Genomic DNA, 17,662 nt, shown 5'->3' on the forward strand with positions numbered 1-17,662 from the left:
CTTTCCACTGAGCCACGCTGCTATTAGGTGTTTGTAAAGACTTCTCTATACTGCAGGACACGATACTGGAAGTTGACTTCTCAGATAGGATTGGAAGGCGGGGTGGGGGGCGGTAAGCGAGGAAATTTGGGGTTAACAGTTGTGTAGTGAATGCCCATGAAAACCAGCAAGAGGAAGAAGAAACAGGATGCAGATGGTCACTACCTTCGGGTCAGTTTGGAAATGATCTGTCTCGTGAGGATGCTCTTCTAGTCCCACCTCATAGCACACGCCTTTCCCGAAGGTATCTTCGAGGAAAAATTAGGAGCCGAGAGGGCGATGGCGTGGTCTGGCAGAGCGACAGTCAGCTTCTCACCATTTCACTGACTCAGGTCCAAACAGGGATGAAGGTTTAGGGAGAGAGAGCTGCTTTCGTGACATCGATTTTCCTTCCTTCATTCGATCGTATTTATCGAGCACTTACCGTGTGCAGAGCACTGTACTAAACACACGGGAAAGTACAATACGGCAATAGAGACGATCCCCGCCCACAGTGAGCTCACGGTCTGGGGGGGGACTGTGGTCCAGCCCCTGAATGCAGACAAGTGAGCGATTCTTCCATCCCAAAGTGATGTCTGCCTTCCCGTCCACGAGCATCCCCCGGGCCGAGTCCCCGCCAACTCCTCGGATGCCGATTCTAACGTCTCGGGTTTTCATTCACTCGTATTTACCGAGCACCCGCGTAGTGCAGAACACTGCACTAAGCACCTGGGGAAGTAGAATACGGCAATAAAGAGAGACGATCCCCGCCCACAGCGAGCTCCCGGTCTGTTGGGATGTGTGTGGGGGGAGCCGTGGCCCAGACAAGTGAGCGATTCTTCGATCCCAAAGTGATGTCTGCCTTCCCGTCCACGAGCATCCCCCGGGTCGACTCTCCGCCAACTCCTCGGAAGCCGATTCTAACGTCTCGGGCTTTCATTCGTTCGTATTTACCGAGCACCCGCGTTGTGCAGAACACTGCACTAAGCACCTGGGGAAGTAGAATACGGCAATAAAGAGAGACGATCCCCGCCCACAGCGAGCTCCCCGTCTGTTGGGATGTGTGTGGGGGGAACCGTGGCCCAGACAAGTGAGCGATTCTTCGATCCCAAAGTGATGTCTGCCTTCCCGTCCACGAGCATCCCCGGGCCGAGTCCCCGCCAACTCCTCGGATGCCGATTCTAACGTCTCGGGTTTTCATTCGTTCGTATTTACCGAGCACCCCGCGTTGTGCAGAACACTGCACTAAGCACCTGGGGAAGTAGAATACGGCAATAAAGAGAGACGATCCCCGCCCACAGCGAGCTCCCCGTCTGTTGGGATGTGTGTGGGGGGAACCGTGGCCCAGACAAGTGAGCGATTCTTCGATCCCAAAGTGATGTCTGCCTTCCCGTCCACGAGCATCCCCCGGGCCGAGTCCCCGCCAACTCCTCGGATGCCGATTCTAACGTCTCGGGTTTTCATTCGTTCGTATTTACCGAGCACCCGCGTTGTGCAGAACACTGCACTAAGCACCTGGGGAAGTAGAATACGGCAATAAAGAGAGACGATCCCCGCCCACAGCGAGCTCCCCGTCTGTTGGGATGTGTGTGGGGGGAACCGTGGCCCAGACAAGTGAGCGATTCTTCGATCCCAAAGTGATGTCTGCCTTCCCGTCCACGAGCATCCCCCGGGCCGAGTCCCCGCCAACTCCTCGGATGCCGATTCTAACGTCTCGGGTTTTCATTCGTTCGTATTTACCGAGCACCCGCGTTGTGCAGAACACTGCACTAAGCACCTGGGGAAGTAGAATACGGCAATAAAGAGAGACGATCCCCGCCCACAGCGAGCTCACGGTCTCTGGGGGGACCGTGGTCCAGCCCCTGCACGCAGACAAGTGAGCGATTCTACCACCCCAAAGTGACGTTTGGTCTCCCGTCCAAGAGCATCCCCCGGGCCGAGGCCCTGCCACCTCCCTGGAAGCCAATTGTAACGTCTTGGGCTTCCACTCATTTATTCAATCGTGTTTCGTGAGCGCCTACCGCATGCAGAGCGCTACACCCAGTGCTCGGGAGAGCGCAATGTGGCCATATCGGGCCCCGTTCTGGGTCCACCAAGAGCAGTTGGTGTCCAGTTAGTCAGGGAGCTCTTCCCCCCGTCCACCCCAAGTGTCCGACCTCGGATGGCGGGGCCCGGCCCGTCCAACCCGGTTGACCTGGGTGCCCAGGCCAGGGGCAGAGCAGAGCAGAGCAGAGCCCAGCGTGGCGGGCAGGTGCCCGCTGGGGTCTCCCCCCAGGAGGCGGGGGGGACCTCGGCCACCCCCGGACCCGAACCCAGAGCCCGGGAAAGGCAGTGCTGGGGCGGGGGGCGCTCGGGGCCCCTTCCCCCATTCTCCTCTCCCCTGCCCTTCTACGCCCCCTCCCCTCATCCTCCCTTCCCCACCCTCCTTCTCTCCCCTCCCTTCTACTCTTCTTCCCCTTCCTCCCTCCCCCTCCCTTCTAGTCCTCTTCCCCTCCCCTAACTCTCTCCCCTCTCCTCCACGCCCCCTCCCCTCCCCAGCCCTCTCCTCATATCCCCTCCTGTCCCCTTCCAAGCCCCGTCCTCTCCCATCTCCTCCCCTCCCCTGTCCCTCCTCTTCTACGCCCCGTCCCCTCATATCCCTCCTGTCCCCTTCCAAGCCCCCTCCCCTCCCCTCTCCTTCACTCCCCCTCCCCTCTTTCCCCCACCTCCTTCTACGCCCCCTCCCCTCCTTTCCCTTCGACGCCCCGTCCCCTCTGTCCCCTCCTCTCTCCTCCTCTACGCCCCTTCCCTCCCTCTACGCCCCCTCCCCTCTTTCCCCCACCTCCTTCTACGCCCCCTCCCCTCCCCTCTGCGCCCCCTCCCTCTCCTCCTTTGCCTTCTCCGCCCCCTCCTCTTTCCTCTACGCCCCTCCCCTCTTCTCCCCCCCCTGCCCTGCCCTGCCCCGTCCCCTCCCTCCTTCCCTCCCTCCCTCCCTCCCCGCCCGGTGTCCTTCTCGGCCCCCTCCCCCGCGGCCGCCCCGTCCCCCTGGCCGTCGGGTGGCGGGGCGCGGAGCGTGCGTGGGAGAGTGGGAGCGGGGCGGGCGTGGGGATGCGGCCGGGGCTGTGGGCGCTGGGGCTGGGGCTGGGGCTGGGGCTGGGGCTGCTGCTGGGGGCCTCCCCTCCCGCCGGGGGCTCCTTCCCCCTCCGCCTCCGCCCGCCCGCCCGTCCTCCTCCTCATCCTCATCCTCCTCCTCATCCTCCTCCTCCTCCGCGCCGGCCTCCTCCGCCCGCCCAGCCTCCTCCTCCTCCTCCTCCTCCTCCTCCTCGGCCTCCGGGTCAGTGTCCGCGGCGGCCGCTTGTCCGGTGGGGGGCCCGGCGGGGGGCGGGAGGGGAGGGGGGAGAAGGGAGGGCCGGAGGGGCGCAGAACGCAGGGCGCAGGGCGTAGGACCTCGGGGGTCTCCCTCCCCAACGGCCGGGATGGGCAGAAGCGCGCCCCGGGGGGGGGACTTTCCGCCCCCCGTCCCCTCATCGCACACACACACACACACACACACACACCCCTCCCCCATCACCCCCCTATCACCCCCCGGGACCCCGGGGAGAAACGGGGACTCCCCTCCCCGACCACCCTCTCCCCCTCTCATTCTCCCTCTCCTTCTTTCTCTCGCCCTTTCTCTCCTTCTTTCTCTCTCTTTTTGTCTCCCTCTCTTCTCTCTCCCGTTCTTTTTCTCTTTCCCTCTCCCTCTATTTCTCCCTTTTTCTCACTCTCTTTCTCTCCCTTTCCCTCCCTCACTTTCTCCCTTCTCTCTTTATGTCTCTCCCCGTCTCCCTCGCTTCTCTCTCTCTCTCCCTTCTCTCTTTATGTCTCTCCCCCTCCCTCGCTTCTCTCTCTGTCTCCCTCACTTTCTCCCTTCTCTCTTTATGTCTCTCCCCGTCTCCCTCGCTTCTCTCTCTCTCTCCCTTCTCTCTTTATGTCTCTCCCCCCTCCCTCGCTTCTCTCTCTGTCTCCCTCACTTTCTCCCTTCTCTCTTTATGTCTCTCCCTCCTCCCTCGCTTCTCTCTCTGTCTCCCTCACTTTCTCCCTTCTCTCTTTATGTCTCTCCCTCCTCCCTCGCTTCTCTCTCTGTCTCCCTCACTTTCTCCCTTCTCTCTTTATGTCTCTCCCCCTCCCTCGCTTCTCTCTCTGTCTCCCTCACTTTCTCCCTTCTCTCTTTATGTCTCTCCCCCTCCCTCGCTTCTCTCTCTGTCTCCCTCACTTTCTCCCTTCTCTCTTTATGTCTCTCCCCCTCCCTCGCTTCTCTCTCTGTCTCCCTCACTTTCTCCCTTCTCTCTTTATCCCTCTCCCCTCTCCCTCGCTTCTCTCTCTCCCTCCCTCTTTCTCTCCCGTTCTTTCTCTCTCCCTGTCTTTCTCCCTCTCTTCCTTGCTCTTTCCCTGAATAATAATAACGTTGGTATTTGTTTAAGCGCTTACTATGTGCAGAGCACGGTTCTAAGCGCTGGGGGAGATACAGGGTCATCAGGTTGTCCCACGGGAGGCTCACTGTCTTCATCCCCATTTTCCAGATGAGGGAACTGAGGCACAGAGAAGTTGAGTGACTCGCCCACAGTCACCCAGCTGCCCAGTGGCAGAGCCGGGATTCGAACCCATGACCTCGGACTCCCAAGCCCGGGCTCTTTCCACTGAGCCCCGCTGCCATTCTTTCTCTCTCTCTTTCTCCCTCTCTTCTTTGCTCTCTCCCTTCTTTCTACTTCTCCCTCTCTCTTTCTCTCTTTCTCCTTTTCTCTCTCCTCTCTCTCTCTCCCTTTCCCTCTCCCTTCTCTCTGTCTTTTTCTCTCTTTCTCTCTCCTTCTCTCCTTGCAGGGCCGAGGGACAGTGTCAGTGCTGAGGTCAATGTGGTGTGCATGGGAACGAGCATGCCAACGGTTGCTGCCTATGGGCTGGGTGGGCAGGGAAGCGTCTACTAGCTCTATTTCCTTTTTAAAAGGTATTCTTTCTTAAGGCTTACTCTGTGCCAGGCAACCGTCCCGACCGATGGACGGTGGACACCGGCCGATCAGGTTGGACGCGGTTCAGGTCCCACGTGGGGCTCCCGGTCTTCATCCCCGTTCTACAGATGAGGGGCTGAGAAGTGAAGAGCTGACAGTAATAATAATTTGATATTCGTTAAGCGCTTACTATGTGCCAAGCACTGTTCTAAACGCTGGGTAGGTGCAAGGTAATCGGGTTGTCCCACGTGGGGCTCACAGTCTGCATCCCCATGTTACGGATGAGGTAACTGAGGCAAGGAGAAGTTAAGTGACTTGCCCACGGTCACGCAGCTGACGAGCGGCAGAGGCGGGATTAGAACCCACGACCTCTGACTCTCAAGCCCGGGCTCTTTCCACTGAGCCACGCTTGTGACTTGCCCAGGGTCACACAGCTGACAAGTGACGGTGTCGGGATTAGAACCCAGGTCCTCTGACTCCCATACCCGTGTTCTACCCACTTGTACTCTCCCAAGTGCTTAGTACGGTGCTCTGCACGCATTAAGCGCTCGATAAATACCACCGATTGATCGATTGATCGATCCGGAGTCCCGGCTGATGGATCCCCGGTGGACATGCTGAATGTTGGGGGTTTTGTCTTGTTTTCTGTTTATTTTTTGTGTATGTCCGGGACGGTGTGAGTGCTGAGATTGATGCGGTGTGCGGCTTCTTCCGTGTCAGAACAAGCATGCCAAGGGATGCTGTTGGTGCTGCCTACGGGCTGGGTGGGCACGGAACATGTCTACCAGCTCTTCTGTATTATACTCTACCCAGCAATTAATACACTGCTCTGCACACAATAAGCGCTCAATAAATAGCATTTTTTTGCTTGACTGACAGTGTTCCCGTAGGCCGCTGCCCGGTCGGGACCATCTGCGTGGGCAGAGAGCTTGGCGTGTCCGCGTTGGGACCTGGGCTCCGGAGTCCTGGGAAGATCAAGGTTCGGTTTGGGTTCCCGGTGTTGGACTTGTAGAACAAATGCATTGACTACATATAGTAATCGCTCTGGCCTTTATTAAAGCGCTTCCTTGGTGTGCTAAACGCCAGGATAAAATACATGATGATGAGATCTACAAAATCCCCCCCCCATCCTCACTGATCTCATTTAAGGTGACTGCAGAATCTATTTCAGGATGCAGGATTGTCAAGACGACCGGTGCAGGGTATCGATTCAAATAATGGTTTCCTGTCTGAGTCTTCTCTGAGCATTCCGTGTTTATAATGGGTGGATTTTATACTGGATCGATCGTTTCATTAGTTGTCTATCCATGGATAGGCTGCAGGCGATATTTGATTGTAAAAAAGACGTTATTTTACCCGTTGAATTTTAGATTGGAAAAATCTGTATTCAGGTCTTTGTGGTCTACTTTCTGCTCAGTTTTCATTGATCAGAACTTAGCTTCTTATGATTAAGTTATTTGGTTTCATCTTCTAGTCTGAAAATTCTGATGCCCTTTAAAAGAGGATTCTTAAGAGACACTCTAAAATTAGTTTGTGAAAATAATCGATCATATTTGAGTGCTTACCGTGTAGAGCACTGTACTAAGCGCTAGGGAGAGCAGAATCGAACCGAGTTGGCAGACACATTCGGATTGAGGGTAGGGTTCTTTGCCTTATATTTCTCTTGCAATGTCATCCACGCGCCACTGTGCTTTGCTCAGTTTATTGCACGAAATGAACATTAATGTGTAGAAACTATGACTCCTTGGAAGAAATACTTTTCCTTTTTTGGAAGAGTCAAAAGGAAAAACGGGTTTAAACTTCATGCTTCCTACTGTACCCCCACCGTTAACTGCTATTTTATCAGTTTCTCTTGAATGGCTCACTAGGCGACAATTACTATGTGGAAATCGGAAGCCACATTTCTTGGAATTTTGTAGGCAATTTAGGGGAATAAAACCCGGTAGACTATTCTTCCATCTATTTGCTGTTTCCCTTAATGTAAAAATCCATCAGACCTCCTTTCTCAGGGTCTGGCTGCAGATATTTACAGAGGAAAGCAATACAATGGACCAAATGTTCAGGGGAACAGCAAATAGATGGAAGTGTTTTATAGTTGCACTGTTCTGCTAGTAGCATTCATATGTTACTTTTTTTTCCAGAGCAATTTCATTTATCTCTGGGATGGGTGCAAGTCTGGAGTTGGAAAGGTGAAGGAAGGATTAGGATTAATTATCCTCATTCTAGGAAAGAAGCATTTTCTCTGTCCGGGTTTCTCTTAGACAACACAGAAGTGTTTGTAAGTGATAGGAAATTGAGGTTAACCGGGAGCCCTGAATGTAATTCACTGTTCACTGTAGGAGGGCATCCTTTTGTATTAAAACACGGTGCCTACTACCTTGTAGAACAATGTGCTGCAATTTTACCGGGTGATAACAACTACATTTTATGTTGGCTCATTAGCTGAACTAGGTAGAAAGGGGTGGTGGTGGAGCGAGGGCTAGATAAACCCAGCCTAAACAAACACATACACGAAACAAGACAATCATTCCGTTTTGTTTGTTTTCTTTAACCTTTAATTTAGTGTTTCTAATTTAACTGATCTTTAGAACTTTAAAGGTTTTTTTTGGGGGGGGTCACCTTGAGGAAAAAAAGTTGATTTAAAAAAAAAAAAACTTTCTAGACTTCGATTTTGGAAAGCTCTCAGTGTGACGGACGTTTAAGTCAAACATTAGTCCCAACACCTAGGACTGCCGTTTTCCCCAGCTAACTCTTTCCAGCCCAACCTCTTTGCAAGGAAATACCTAAGAGACTGCGTAATGCAAGTAGTAGGTGTTTGAACACAGCAAAGAACCACGTTGCCTTTGACAAAGAACCAACAGAGGCCGGGAGAGAAGGTGGTTCGTCGAAACCGACAGAATATAAAACGTAACTAGGTGGAGACTGCTTGGCCGCTCAGGTCACAGAATGAGTGAGCAAAAACGCCTCGCTCCTTCTACCGTTTATCCCCATGAGGTAGGTGGGAATACTGTGCATTCTGGCAACTGTATCCAGTAGGTTCCGTGACTGAGTTTACCAGCTTTAAGTGAGCTCGATTAGCCCCGACCAGCTGTATGGGAGATGCATTCAATCTTCCTAAGAGCTAAAGTGCCAGTTAATGCCGATCTGGCCTACGTGACGGGGAATAGCACGCCGAGCTTCTGGTCATAACAGGGGTCTGGTGCCCATTCTTGGAGTGGTGAAGTCGCTTTTAGGTTATAAAGTCTTGGCCGGCTTTGTGTGACCACTGCAAGTGGCCAGCACTAGAGATCTGGACCTTTCCACTTTCCCTCCCCCGTACCACCAGCCTAGTCTTCGTGGGTGGCCACAGCACCACGGGAAGGGAGAGAAGTCTAGGGAACTGCTGGCCTGGGATTGTGGATTTAGACATAATAATGTTGGTATTTGTTAAGCGCTTACTATGTGCAGAGCACTGTTCTAAGCGCCGGGGGAGATATAGGGTAATCGGGTTGTCCCACGTGAGGCTCACACTTAATCCCCATTTGACAGATGAGGGGACTGAGGCCCAGAGAAGTGAAGCGACTTGCCCACAGTCACACAGCTGACAAGTGGCAGAGCCGGGATTAGAACCCATGACTTCTGACTCCCAAGCCCGGGCTCTTTCCACTGAGCCACGCTGACAGTGGGGGCTCAGGGAGCCCTCAGAGAGCTACTTTCCTTAACTCTCCCGTCAATCATTGGTATTTATTAAGCATCTACCTTGTAATAATAATGATAATGTTGGTATTTGTTAAGCGCTTACTATGTGCAGAGCACTGTTCTAAGCGCTGGGTTAGATACAGGGTCATCAGGTTGCCCCACGTGAGGCTCACAGTTAATCCCCATTTTACAGATGAGGTAACTGAGGCACAGAGAAGTTAAGTGACTTGCCCACACAGCTGCCAAGTGGCAGAGCTGGGATTAGAACCCATGACCTCTGACTCCCAAGCCCGGGCTCTTTCCACTGAGCCACGCTGCTTCTCTAGAACCCGCTTCTCTTGTAGAACCCGCTTCTCTAGAACCCGCTTCTCTAGAACCCGCTTCTCTTGTAGAACCCGCTACCGAAGACTCGGAAAAACACAGTGGGGTAAGAGACACATTCTCTGACCTGAAGGAACTTACAGTCTTATAGGCAAATCTGACGTTCGGCACGATCGCTATTTTTGTTGGCTGGTGCCTGATTTAGAGAATCACTGCTGCTGCCAGCAAATGGGGGGGAGCTGGAGATCAGATGTGTATTTCTGTCAATTTTATTTATTGAGCACTTTCTGGATGGGCAGCGCTGTAATAAATAATGCTAATAATAATGGTATTTGTTAAGCGCTTACTATGCGCCAAGCACTGTTCTAAGCACTGAGCCTAAATGCTTGGGAGAGTACGACGCAACAGTATAACAGACACGTTCTCTGCCCACAACATTGTTCTTCCCATAACTTCTTTTCAAAGATACAAAAGGAGAGGAAGAGAATTCACTATCCGAATTTTGTCCTGCCCCCCCATGGATGTCTCTTGGGGTTTTGTCTCCTTCTACTGTAAACATAAGATAAGAAGAGAAGACTGTCATCACGCCAGCGGTACCGATATTTAGTAAGTGCTAACTTGGCCCAAAGTGCCAAGGAAAAATTCGACACGGTCCCCCACCCTCAAGAGACGCATCTTCGAAGAACGAGGGGAGAGGGGTGATAGGTGTCTAAGGAAGGCTAAAAACGCAACATCAGTGTGAGACGGGGATAAGAATATATGACACAAGAGGAATAAGGAATATGCCCCAGCCCCAGCCCCGGCCTCTCTAACGCTCCGAAGGTTGAGACGGTCTCGGGGGAGTTGAGGCGGCCACGCGTCGCCGTTGCTCCTCGTCCTCCTGGCTAGAGAAGAAGGAGATGGTGGGCGTTCTGGTGGAGTGCTTGGAAGGTGGCCTCCTTCCCATTAGGCTGGTTCCGGTTGTCTGGTGCCAGCTGACCTCGCAGCTCTCCATGGGGCCCTCCCAAGTTACACACCACTCCCCGACTACGGTGACAGTGATCCACTTAGCAATGATTCAGGCATCTCAGGGGCTTATCCTCTCTGTTTACTTTTACAGGGGATTAAGTGACATCACACCTTGGCACAGAAACCCATTCTGATCCTTGTCCTAATGCGTGAGTCGAAAGTTCTGGGATAGTGACTTAGTGACTAAGCACATTTTCCTGGGGCAGAAAGTCGTCTCTCTTAAAAATTAATTACTTCGATCTCGTTCGTCTTCGCCGTCGACGGTGAACTTTGTGAGTAACGTGTCACTTGGGGGCACGTTTCCCAGGGCTGGGCTCGGGGATGGGCTACTCCTCTCAGGCCAAGTTCTGGGTCACTCAGAATCCAGGACTAACTTCCTGTATGGCTACGAGGAAAGGTCGTGTCTTTCTCACCTACTCCGTGAGGAACTTACAGGCTGAGTTATCCTAGTTCCCAAGGATGGAAATATCATCTGTTGGTGCAGTGGTGGAGAGAACTAGCCTGGGAGTCAAGGGACTGGGTTCCAATCTCCGCTTTGCTACTTGCCAGCTGTGTCACCTGGGGCAAGTCACTTAACCTCTCTGTGCTTCAGTTTCCTCATCTGTAAATGGATATTCAATTTCTGTTTTCCCTCTTACTTAGACTGTGAGCCCCATATGGGAAAGACACTTGGCCAGCCTTGATTTTTTTTTTTATCCCCCCACCAGTGCTAAGTATACTGCGTGTTTACTTAGAGATCCACTTAACAAGGATTCAGGCATTAATAAAGATCACAATTATTCTTTTTATTCTCTGTGTTCCCGGGGCCAGTCTTGTTCTCCTGCATCTCTCGTATCCCTCCCTCTATCTCCGGCGTTACAGATAGAGCCCGGGCCGGGGAGTCAGAAGGACCTGGGCTCTAATCTTGGGTCTGCTGTGTGAACTTGGGCAAGTGACTACACTTCTCTGGGCCTCAGTTACCTCATCTGTAAAATGGGGATTGAGACTGCGGGTCAGGGACTGTGTCTAACTCGATTTGCTTGTATCCATCTCAGTGCTCAATACAGTGCCCGGCACATAGTAGGCGCTTAACAAATACCACAACTATATCATTATTACTATTGTTATTGTTGTTATTACTCACTCCACCAGCTGTAGAAACAGGCTGTCACCTACCCGTGCTGGTTCAGGGTGTTTACACAGAGGGAAAAACTAGGTGGCCTTGAGCCGTAGGAATCAAATTTCATTGCACAGTGGTCAGAGCGCACAGGTCTGGGAGTCAAAAGGTCATGGGTTCTAATCCCGGCCCTGCCACTTGTCTGCTGTGTGACTTTGGGTAAGTCACTTAACTTCTCTGGACCTCAGTTACCTCGTCTGTAAAAATGAGGATCGAGACTGGGAGCCCAACATGGGGCACGGACTGTGTCCAACCCGATTTGCTTTTATCCACCCAAGTGCTTAGTACAGTGCCTGGCACCTAGTAAGTGTTTAATGAATACCATGGTTATTATTATTTTCCAGTCAGGCTACTGGAAAATGGGGTGTAGCCTGTGGGGTTAAGAGAGGAGCAGGGAAGATTTGGTGTGCCTGTCAGGGCAAGATTCAGGCAACCAGCTGGAAGGAGAGAGGAAGTGACATCACTTTTCACACATTTACAGTAATGTGCACAATAGGATCTCCTCTTCTTTCGGGTTGAGGGAGCTCAGCTGCAGAGAGCCTTCCGTAGACCCTAGCCCTGAAGAAGGAGATCACCAACACTTTTTGCAGAGGCACTGGCACAAATAATGGCCTTTGTAGCCAAGCCTGACCCAGAGAGAGTGATTCTCATCCCTGTTTAGTCCCGTGGTCATTCTCATTTGTACAGCTCTTGGTCTAGTAAGGAAAGTCCTTTGGAAAATCCCTCTGACTCTCTGGATTAGGGTGGAATAAGGAGACATTTGGGACACGACTGCTGTTTACTAGCTGAATCTTTTGAGGCCCATCTGTTACTTGAAGTGGATGTTAATTAAAAAGTTGGCTGAGAGCTGTCCCTTTGCTTTTTTAAAAATCTTTTCTTCCCGTGTTTCATCCTGAGTCTACGTGACAGGTGTTAGGGAGCAAGTCTCGGCAATACCGGGCTTGATATCCTTCCTTGCCCGAACTTCCAAACTATAAACCCATCTACTTTAAAGGTCGATGGCAGATATGAAATACCTTTGTCTTGGGACATCACTCAATTGTGTATAAACAGCATGTAGCCACAGCCAATAACTTCGAGGGTGAAACTGTCTTTGAAGATCCGTAACTAGGAGCACAAACAAAACAGTATCTACCCTGAGTCCGAGTGCATGTGTTTGTTACTTTCATTCCTTGTTTTTCCCCCTATGTTTTTTTCTTACCCATTCTGCCTGTCTCCCAAACTTGAGTGAAACCCATTCATTGAATCTTCATCTCCTGTTTTTTAGTGGGCTTTTTTCTCCTCTAGTTAATAGTAAATGTGTCTTTTGCCTTCTGTGATGGATGGGATTCCCAACTTCTTTAAATATTTGTCCCTTGTGAATGGACAGGCAAATCTCTGTTGTTGCTAGCTAGTGCAAAAGCATTGGATTGTAGAGTGGGGATTGCTTTGATACAGTGAGCACATTGTTAAGTTACACACAGATGGTTGGCACATTGAGGAATCCAGGCAACATTTACTTTGTCTTTAAGAATCCGGTTATCTCTGTTATGCTGAAGGAAATGACAAATACACTTTACAATGTTATTGAAATTTAGCCTCTTTTGAAGGCCGTGAAAGTTCAGCTCTATGTGATTCTCATGGGGTGAAGATATGCTAACGACCTGCGAATCATGACCACTTTTCTAGTTTTCAGCACCTTTCCACTCCCACAAAAAACCCAGCCTAACGTTTTTTGGTCTTTGCCAAATAGGGGAAAATTAAGTTGGATTGCAGTTTTCTCCGCTGTAACCCCAACACTTCGTATTTAAAGAGTGATTTTGAAATGCCATTTGCGTTTGGATAGCTAACGCAGGAATACAAAATGTGGGAAACAAGTGATCCGTCAAACTACAGCAGGGTTTTGTGGGTCCATGTAAATGTGTCAGCGTGGTCGGAAACCTGTCTGATGTTCCATGGGCTGTGCTTTTTATGCAATGCGTGGAGCTCTCACTCCCGAGTGAATTCATTAACAAGCTGGTTTTCCTTTGTTCCAAGAGACATAGCATAAGCACAGCTTGAGTTCCTGCGTCATTTATACCGGAAAATTATTCTCTGTAAAACGTTTAGGTCCCTCTAGCCTATATCGTTGTGGGCAGCGAACATATCTACCAACTCTGTTATGTTGTACTTTCCTAAGCATTTAGTACAGTGTTCTGCACACGGTAAGTGCTCAATAAATCTGCTCGATTAAGGCAGTTATTTTGTCACTGGTTTGGCTGATATGGCAGAAGCACTTGGAGGGGCTTCTACCATATCCTAAGGGGCAGAACGACCCCTGTTGACTCCCACAGTCTCAGAAAACTCTACCCTGACACTTCAGGATAAGTCTCCGGGATAGGGAGGACAGTTGTCTCATCTGATCAAACATATTTATTGAGCTCTTACTGTATGCAGAGCACTGTACTAAGCGCCTGGGAGAGTGAAACAGAGCAGATGGGTAGATACGTTCCACAACCTGATCGTGGCTCTTGAGAGCATGCCTGGTTTTCTCTTGTGCTTCAGGGAAGCGTGGAGCCTCTGGGTTGACCTTCAGGGTCCTTCTCTGCTGGGGAGGCTCTGTTTTCTGCTAGGTCTGATGAAGAATTGAAGGATAGAAGCATGTCTCTTCAAGATTCCTCTTCCTTAGCCATTCATTCATTCAATAGCATTTATTGAGCGCTTACTATGTGCAGAGTACTATACTAAGCGCGGAAGAAAGTGCCATGTCTGTTCAGATCAATCAGTAGTATTTATTGAACACTTACTCTGTGCAAAGCACTGTACTTAGTGCTTGGAAGAGTATAGTGCCACAGCCATCCCTGGGGTGGGTTAATTTTTTTTTCCACGTGTGTGGTATTTGTTAAGCATTTACTATGTGTCAAATCCTGTTCTAAGTACTAGGGTTGGTCCAAGTTAATTAGGTTGGATGCAGTCCCTGTCCCGTTTGGGGCTCCCCGTCTAAGTAGGAGGGAGAACAGGTATTTATTTAATCCCCACTTTACAGATGAGGGAACTGAGGCACAGAGAAGTTAAGTGACTTGCCCGAGGTCACACAGCAAGCAGTTGGCCAAGCTGGAATAACAACCCAGGTCCTCTGACTCCAGGGCCTGTGCTGTTTCCACTAGGTTGTGCTGCGAGCAGATTGACTCTATTTATCGCCATCGTTCTCGTCTGTCCGTCTCCCCCGATTAGACCGTAAGCCCGTCAAACGGCAGGGACTGTCTCTATCTGTTGCCGACTTGCTCATTCCAAGCGCTTAGTACAGTGCTCTGCACATAGTAAGCGCTCAATAAATACTATTGAATGAATGAACATCAGACGCTGCCACTAAGTATGGGAAGGGTGACGGGGTTCATGTTAATAATAATGTTGGTATTTGTTAAGCGCTTACTAGGTGCAGAGCACTGTTCTAAGCGCTGGGGTGGATACAGGGTAATCAGGTTGTCCCACGTGAGGCTCACAGTTAATCCCCATTTTACAGATGAGGTCACTGAAGCACAGAGAAGTGAAGTGACTTGCCCACAGTCACACAGACACACAGTCACACAGACACGGAGGGGGCACAGAGCACCTCTATGTCCAGTATCTTAATATTTTAAGGCCGAGTCTTCCACCACTCCCGCTCCCACCACGGAGCCACTTCCCTTCTCTGTGCCAGGCACAGTACTAAGCGCTGGGGTGGATGCAAGCAAATACTATAATAATTATTATTAGAAGCAGGCACACATAGAGACCACAAGTGGGGTCCATACAGGCTCAGACGCAAATGCACGGATACATTCATGAGAAAAGAATAAACAGATTGAGAAACGGGCAGAGGGGGCGAGTGCCAAGGCAAGAGACGTGGATAGAGAATGTTGGGAGAAAATCAATCGGTCGGGGAAAATGAAAAAAAAGGGAGGGAATGAGCAAATGGTCTAGCTAACCTGGAAGGCATTCCAAGAATTATGATCCAGTCTTTTCTCCTCTCAAAAAGCGTCCATATGATCAATCAGCGATATGTATTGAGCGCTTACTGTGTGAAGAGCACTGTACCAAGAGCTTGGCAAAGTAAAATACGGCAGAGTTGGTAGACGGGATTCCTGCCACGAGGAGCTTAGAGTCTGCAGAATATACAGTCTACGTGAGTAGCATATGAGCAATTAGTCCTGAACTCCAACTGTTACTGATGAGAGTCAACGCTGCCTCAATATTCCCCTGGTATGTTGGATTTGTATAGCGTGTGATTAAAGAGCTTCATTTTGGAATGATTTCTTTAAAGAGAAGTGTTGTTTTCAGAATACTAAACAGGCTTCTCGGTGACTTCTGACGGCAGGTCTAAGCTGTGAGGAGCCCGAAGCCCTGCTGTTTCTATCATCCTCTTAGTCGCTCTCTTTTCCTCAGGCCACAGTATGTATTAAGAGATATTGCCATGAGATAATTTTGCGGAGTGAGAGCATACAAGCGTATGTCGAGTAGATGCTTTATGTTAAGCCTGGGGGAGGGGTAAAGGCTGAGATAAGTAGAGTGCCCTGGGCATCCCCATGTGTAGGGTGAGCTGGGAGACAGACTGTGAGCTCCTCTAGACTGTAAGGTCAGTTAGTCAATCATATTTATTGAGCACTTACTATGTGCAGAGTTCTCTGTTAAGCACTTGGGAGAGTACAATACAACAACAGACACATTCCCTGCCCACAGTGAACTTACAGTCCAGAGGGGAGACAGACATTACTATAAATAAATTACAGATATAATAATGTTGGTATTTGTTAAGCGCTTACTATGTGCAGAGCACTGTTCTAAGTGCTGGGGTAGATACAGGGTAATCAGGTTGTCCCACAGTTATTCCACATTTTACAGAAGAGGTAACTGAGGCACAGAGAAGTGACTTGCCCACAGTCACACAGCTGCCAAGGGGCAGAGCCGGGATTCAAACCCACGACCTCTGACTCCCAAGCCCGGGCTCTTGTACATAAGTGCTGTGGGGGCTGGAGGGTGGATGAAAAAGGGAGCAAGTCGGGGCGACGCAGAAGGAAATCGAAGAAAAGGAAAAGAGGGCTTAGTCAGGGAAGGCCTTTTGGAAGAGATGTGCCTTCAATAAGGCTTTGAAGGTGGGGTGAGTAATTGTCTGTTGATTGGGGGGTGGAGGGGTGGGGGGCGTTCGAGGCCAGAGGCAGAACGTGGGCGAGAGGTCGGTGGCGACACAGATGAGACTGAGGTTCAGCGAGAAGCTTAGCACCAGAGGAGTAACGTGTGCGGGATGGGTTGTAGTAGGAGAGTAGGGAGGTGAGGTAGGAGGGGCAAGATGATCGAGTGATTTAATAATAATGTTGGTATTTGTTAAGCGCTATGTGCAAAGCACTGTTCTAAGTGCTGGGGGGGGGGGCGGATACAAGGTGATCAGGTTGTCCCATGTGGGGCTCACGGTCTTCATCCCCATTTTACAGATGAGACAACTGAGGCCCAGAGAAGTTGTGACTTGCCCAAAGTCACACAGCTGACAAATGGCGGAGACGGGTTTAGAACCCATGACCTCTGACTCCCAAGCCCGGGCTCTTTCCAATGAGCCACGCTGCTTCTCTAATGTAATGCTTTAAAGTAGCATTACTTGGTACAGTACTCTGCACCCAGAAAGCGCTCGATAAATACCACTAATGAGGACAGCTACTCCCCAGGCCATTTGAGGAGCAGCTTTTCTAGCTGGGAGAGTTGGCAACTCTCTATACTTCTAACCCTATATGTTCCCTGTGCTGTGTAGCCATCGAAAATGGCCGAGTTGTGCTGAGACAATTCTCCCGCAAGAGGCACGTCCCTCTGGAGCAAACCTATTTGGGCTAGATAAATGACACGGGATCTTCTGCAGGGAATTCTGTGTGGATACAGCCCTGATCCACAAACCCCACCTCAGGCTCCTAGATTTCAACTACCCCGATCTTTGGGAAGCCCAACTTAATGGGACATGCCCAATTTCATCCAGTTATCTAATCGTTCAGCTACCTTAACTAATCTCCATCAAGGTGAGATCGAGTAGTACATTTCTCCTTTATTTTAAATCTTTTAGTTTGGTTTACTTTCAGTGAGTTCTGTGTCACTTGTGCACCCTTTAAAGCACTTGATATCACCCAATCCTCAGTCCCTCAGCACTTATGTACGTCTGTAATTTATTTATTCACATTAATGTCTCTCTCCCCTCCGTAAGCCCGTCAAACGGCAGGGACTGTCTCTATCTGTTGCCCACTTGTTCATTCCAAGCGCTTAGTCCAGTGCTCTGCACATAGTAGGCGCTCAATAAATACTATTGAATGAATGAATGGTCTGTAAACTTCTTGTGGGCAAGTCTCTAGTTTTGTACTCTCCCAATTTAATAGTGCTCTGCCCATTGTAAGTGCTCAATAAATACCACTGATTGATCGAGTGAGTGAAAAATATAGTATTTTCCAAAAATATATCTCCGAGAAAATTTCCAGTCCCCTTTTCTCCGCCCTACCTCCAAACGTCGTTAAAACAATGATTTTTCCTGCAACTGTTTATTTTTCTG

The 17,662-nt window shown here is 50.3% G+C and overlaps 1 protein-coding gene across 1 annotated transcript in view; it reads left to right on the plus strand.

The window, feature by feature from the left end:
• Positions 1-2,078: 2,078 nt before the first annotated feature.
• Positions 2,079-17,662, plus strand: part of PRSS12 (serine protease 12) — a 68,522-nt gene continuing 52,938 nt past the window's right edge. The window contains exons 1-2 of the mRNA XM_029077120.1: positions 2,079-2,130; positions 3,299-3,331. Coding sequence (XP_028932953.1) covers positions 2,079-2,130; positions 3,299-3,331 — 85 coding nt within the window. The remainder of the gene's footprint in view (positions 2,131-3,298; positions 3,332-17,662) is intronic.

The sequence above is a fragment of the Ornithorhynchus anatinus genome, chromosome 12 (genome assembly GCF_004115215.2).
Source record: "Ornithorhynchus anatinus isolate Pmale09 chromosome 12, mOrnAna1.pri.v4, whole genome shotgun sequence".
In the NCBI taxonomy this organism is placed as follows: domain Eukaryota; kingdom Metazoa; phylum Chordata; class Mammalia; order Monotremata; family Ornithorhynchidae; genus Ornithorhynchus; species Ornithorhynchus anatinus.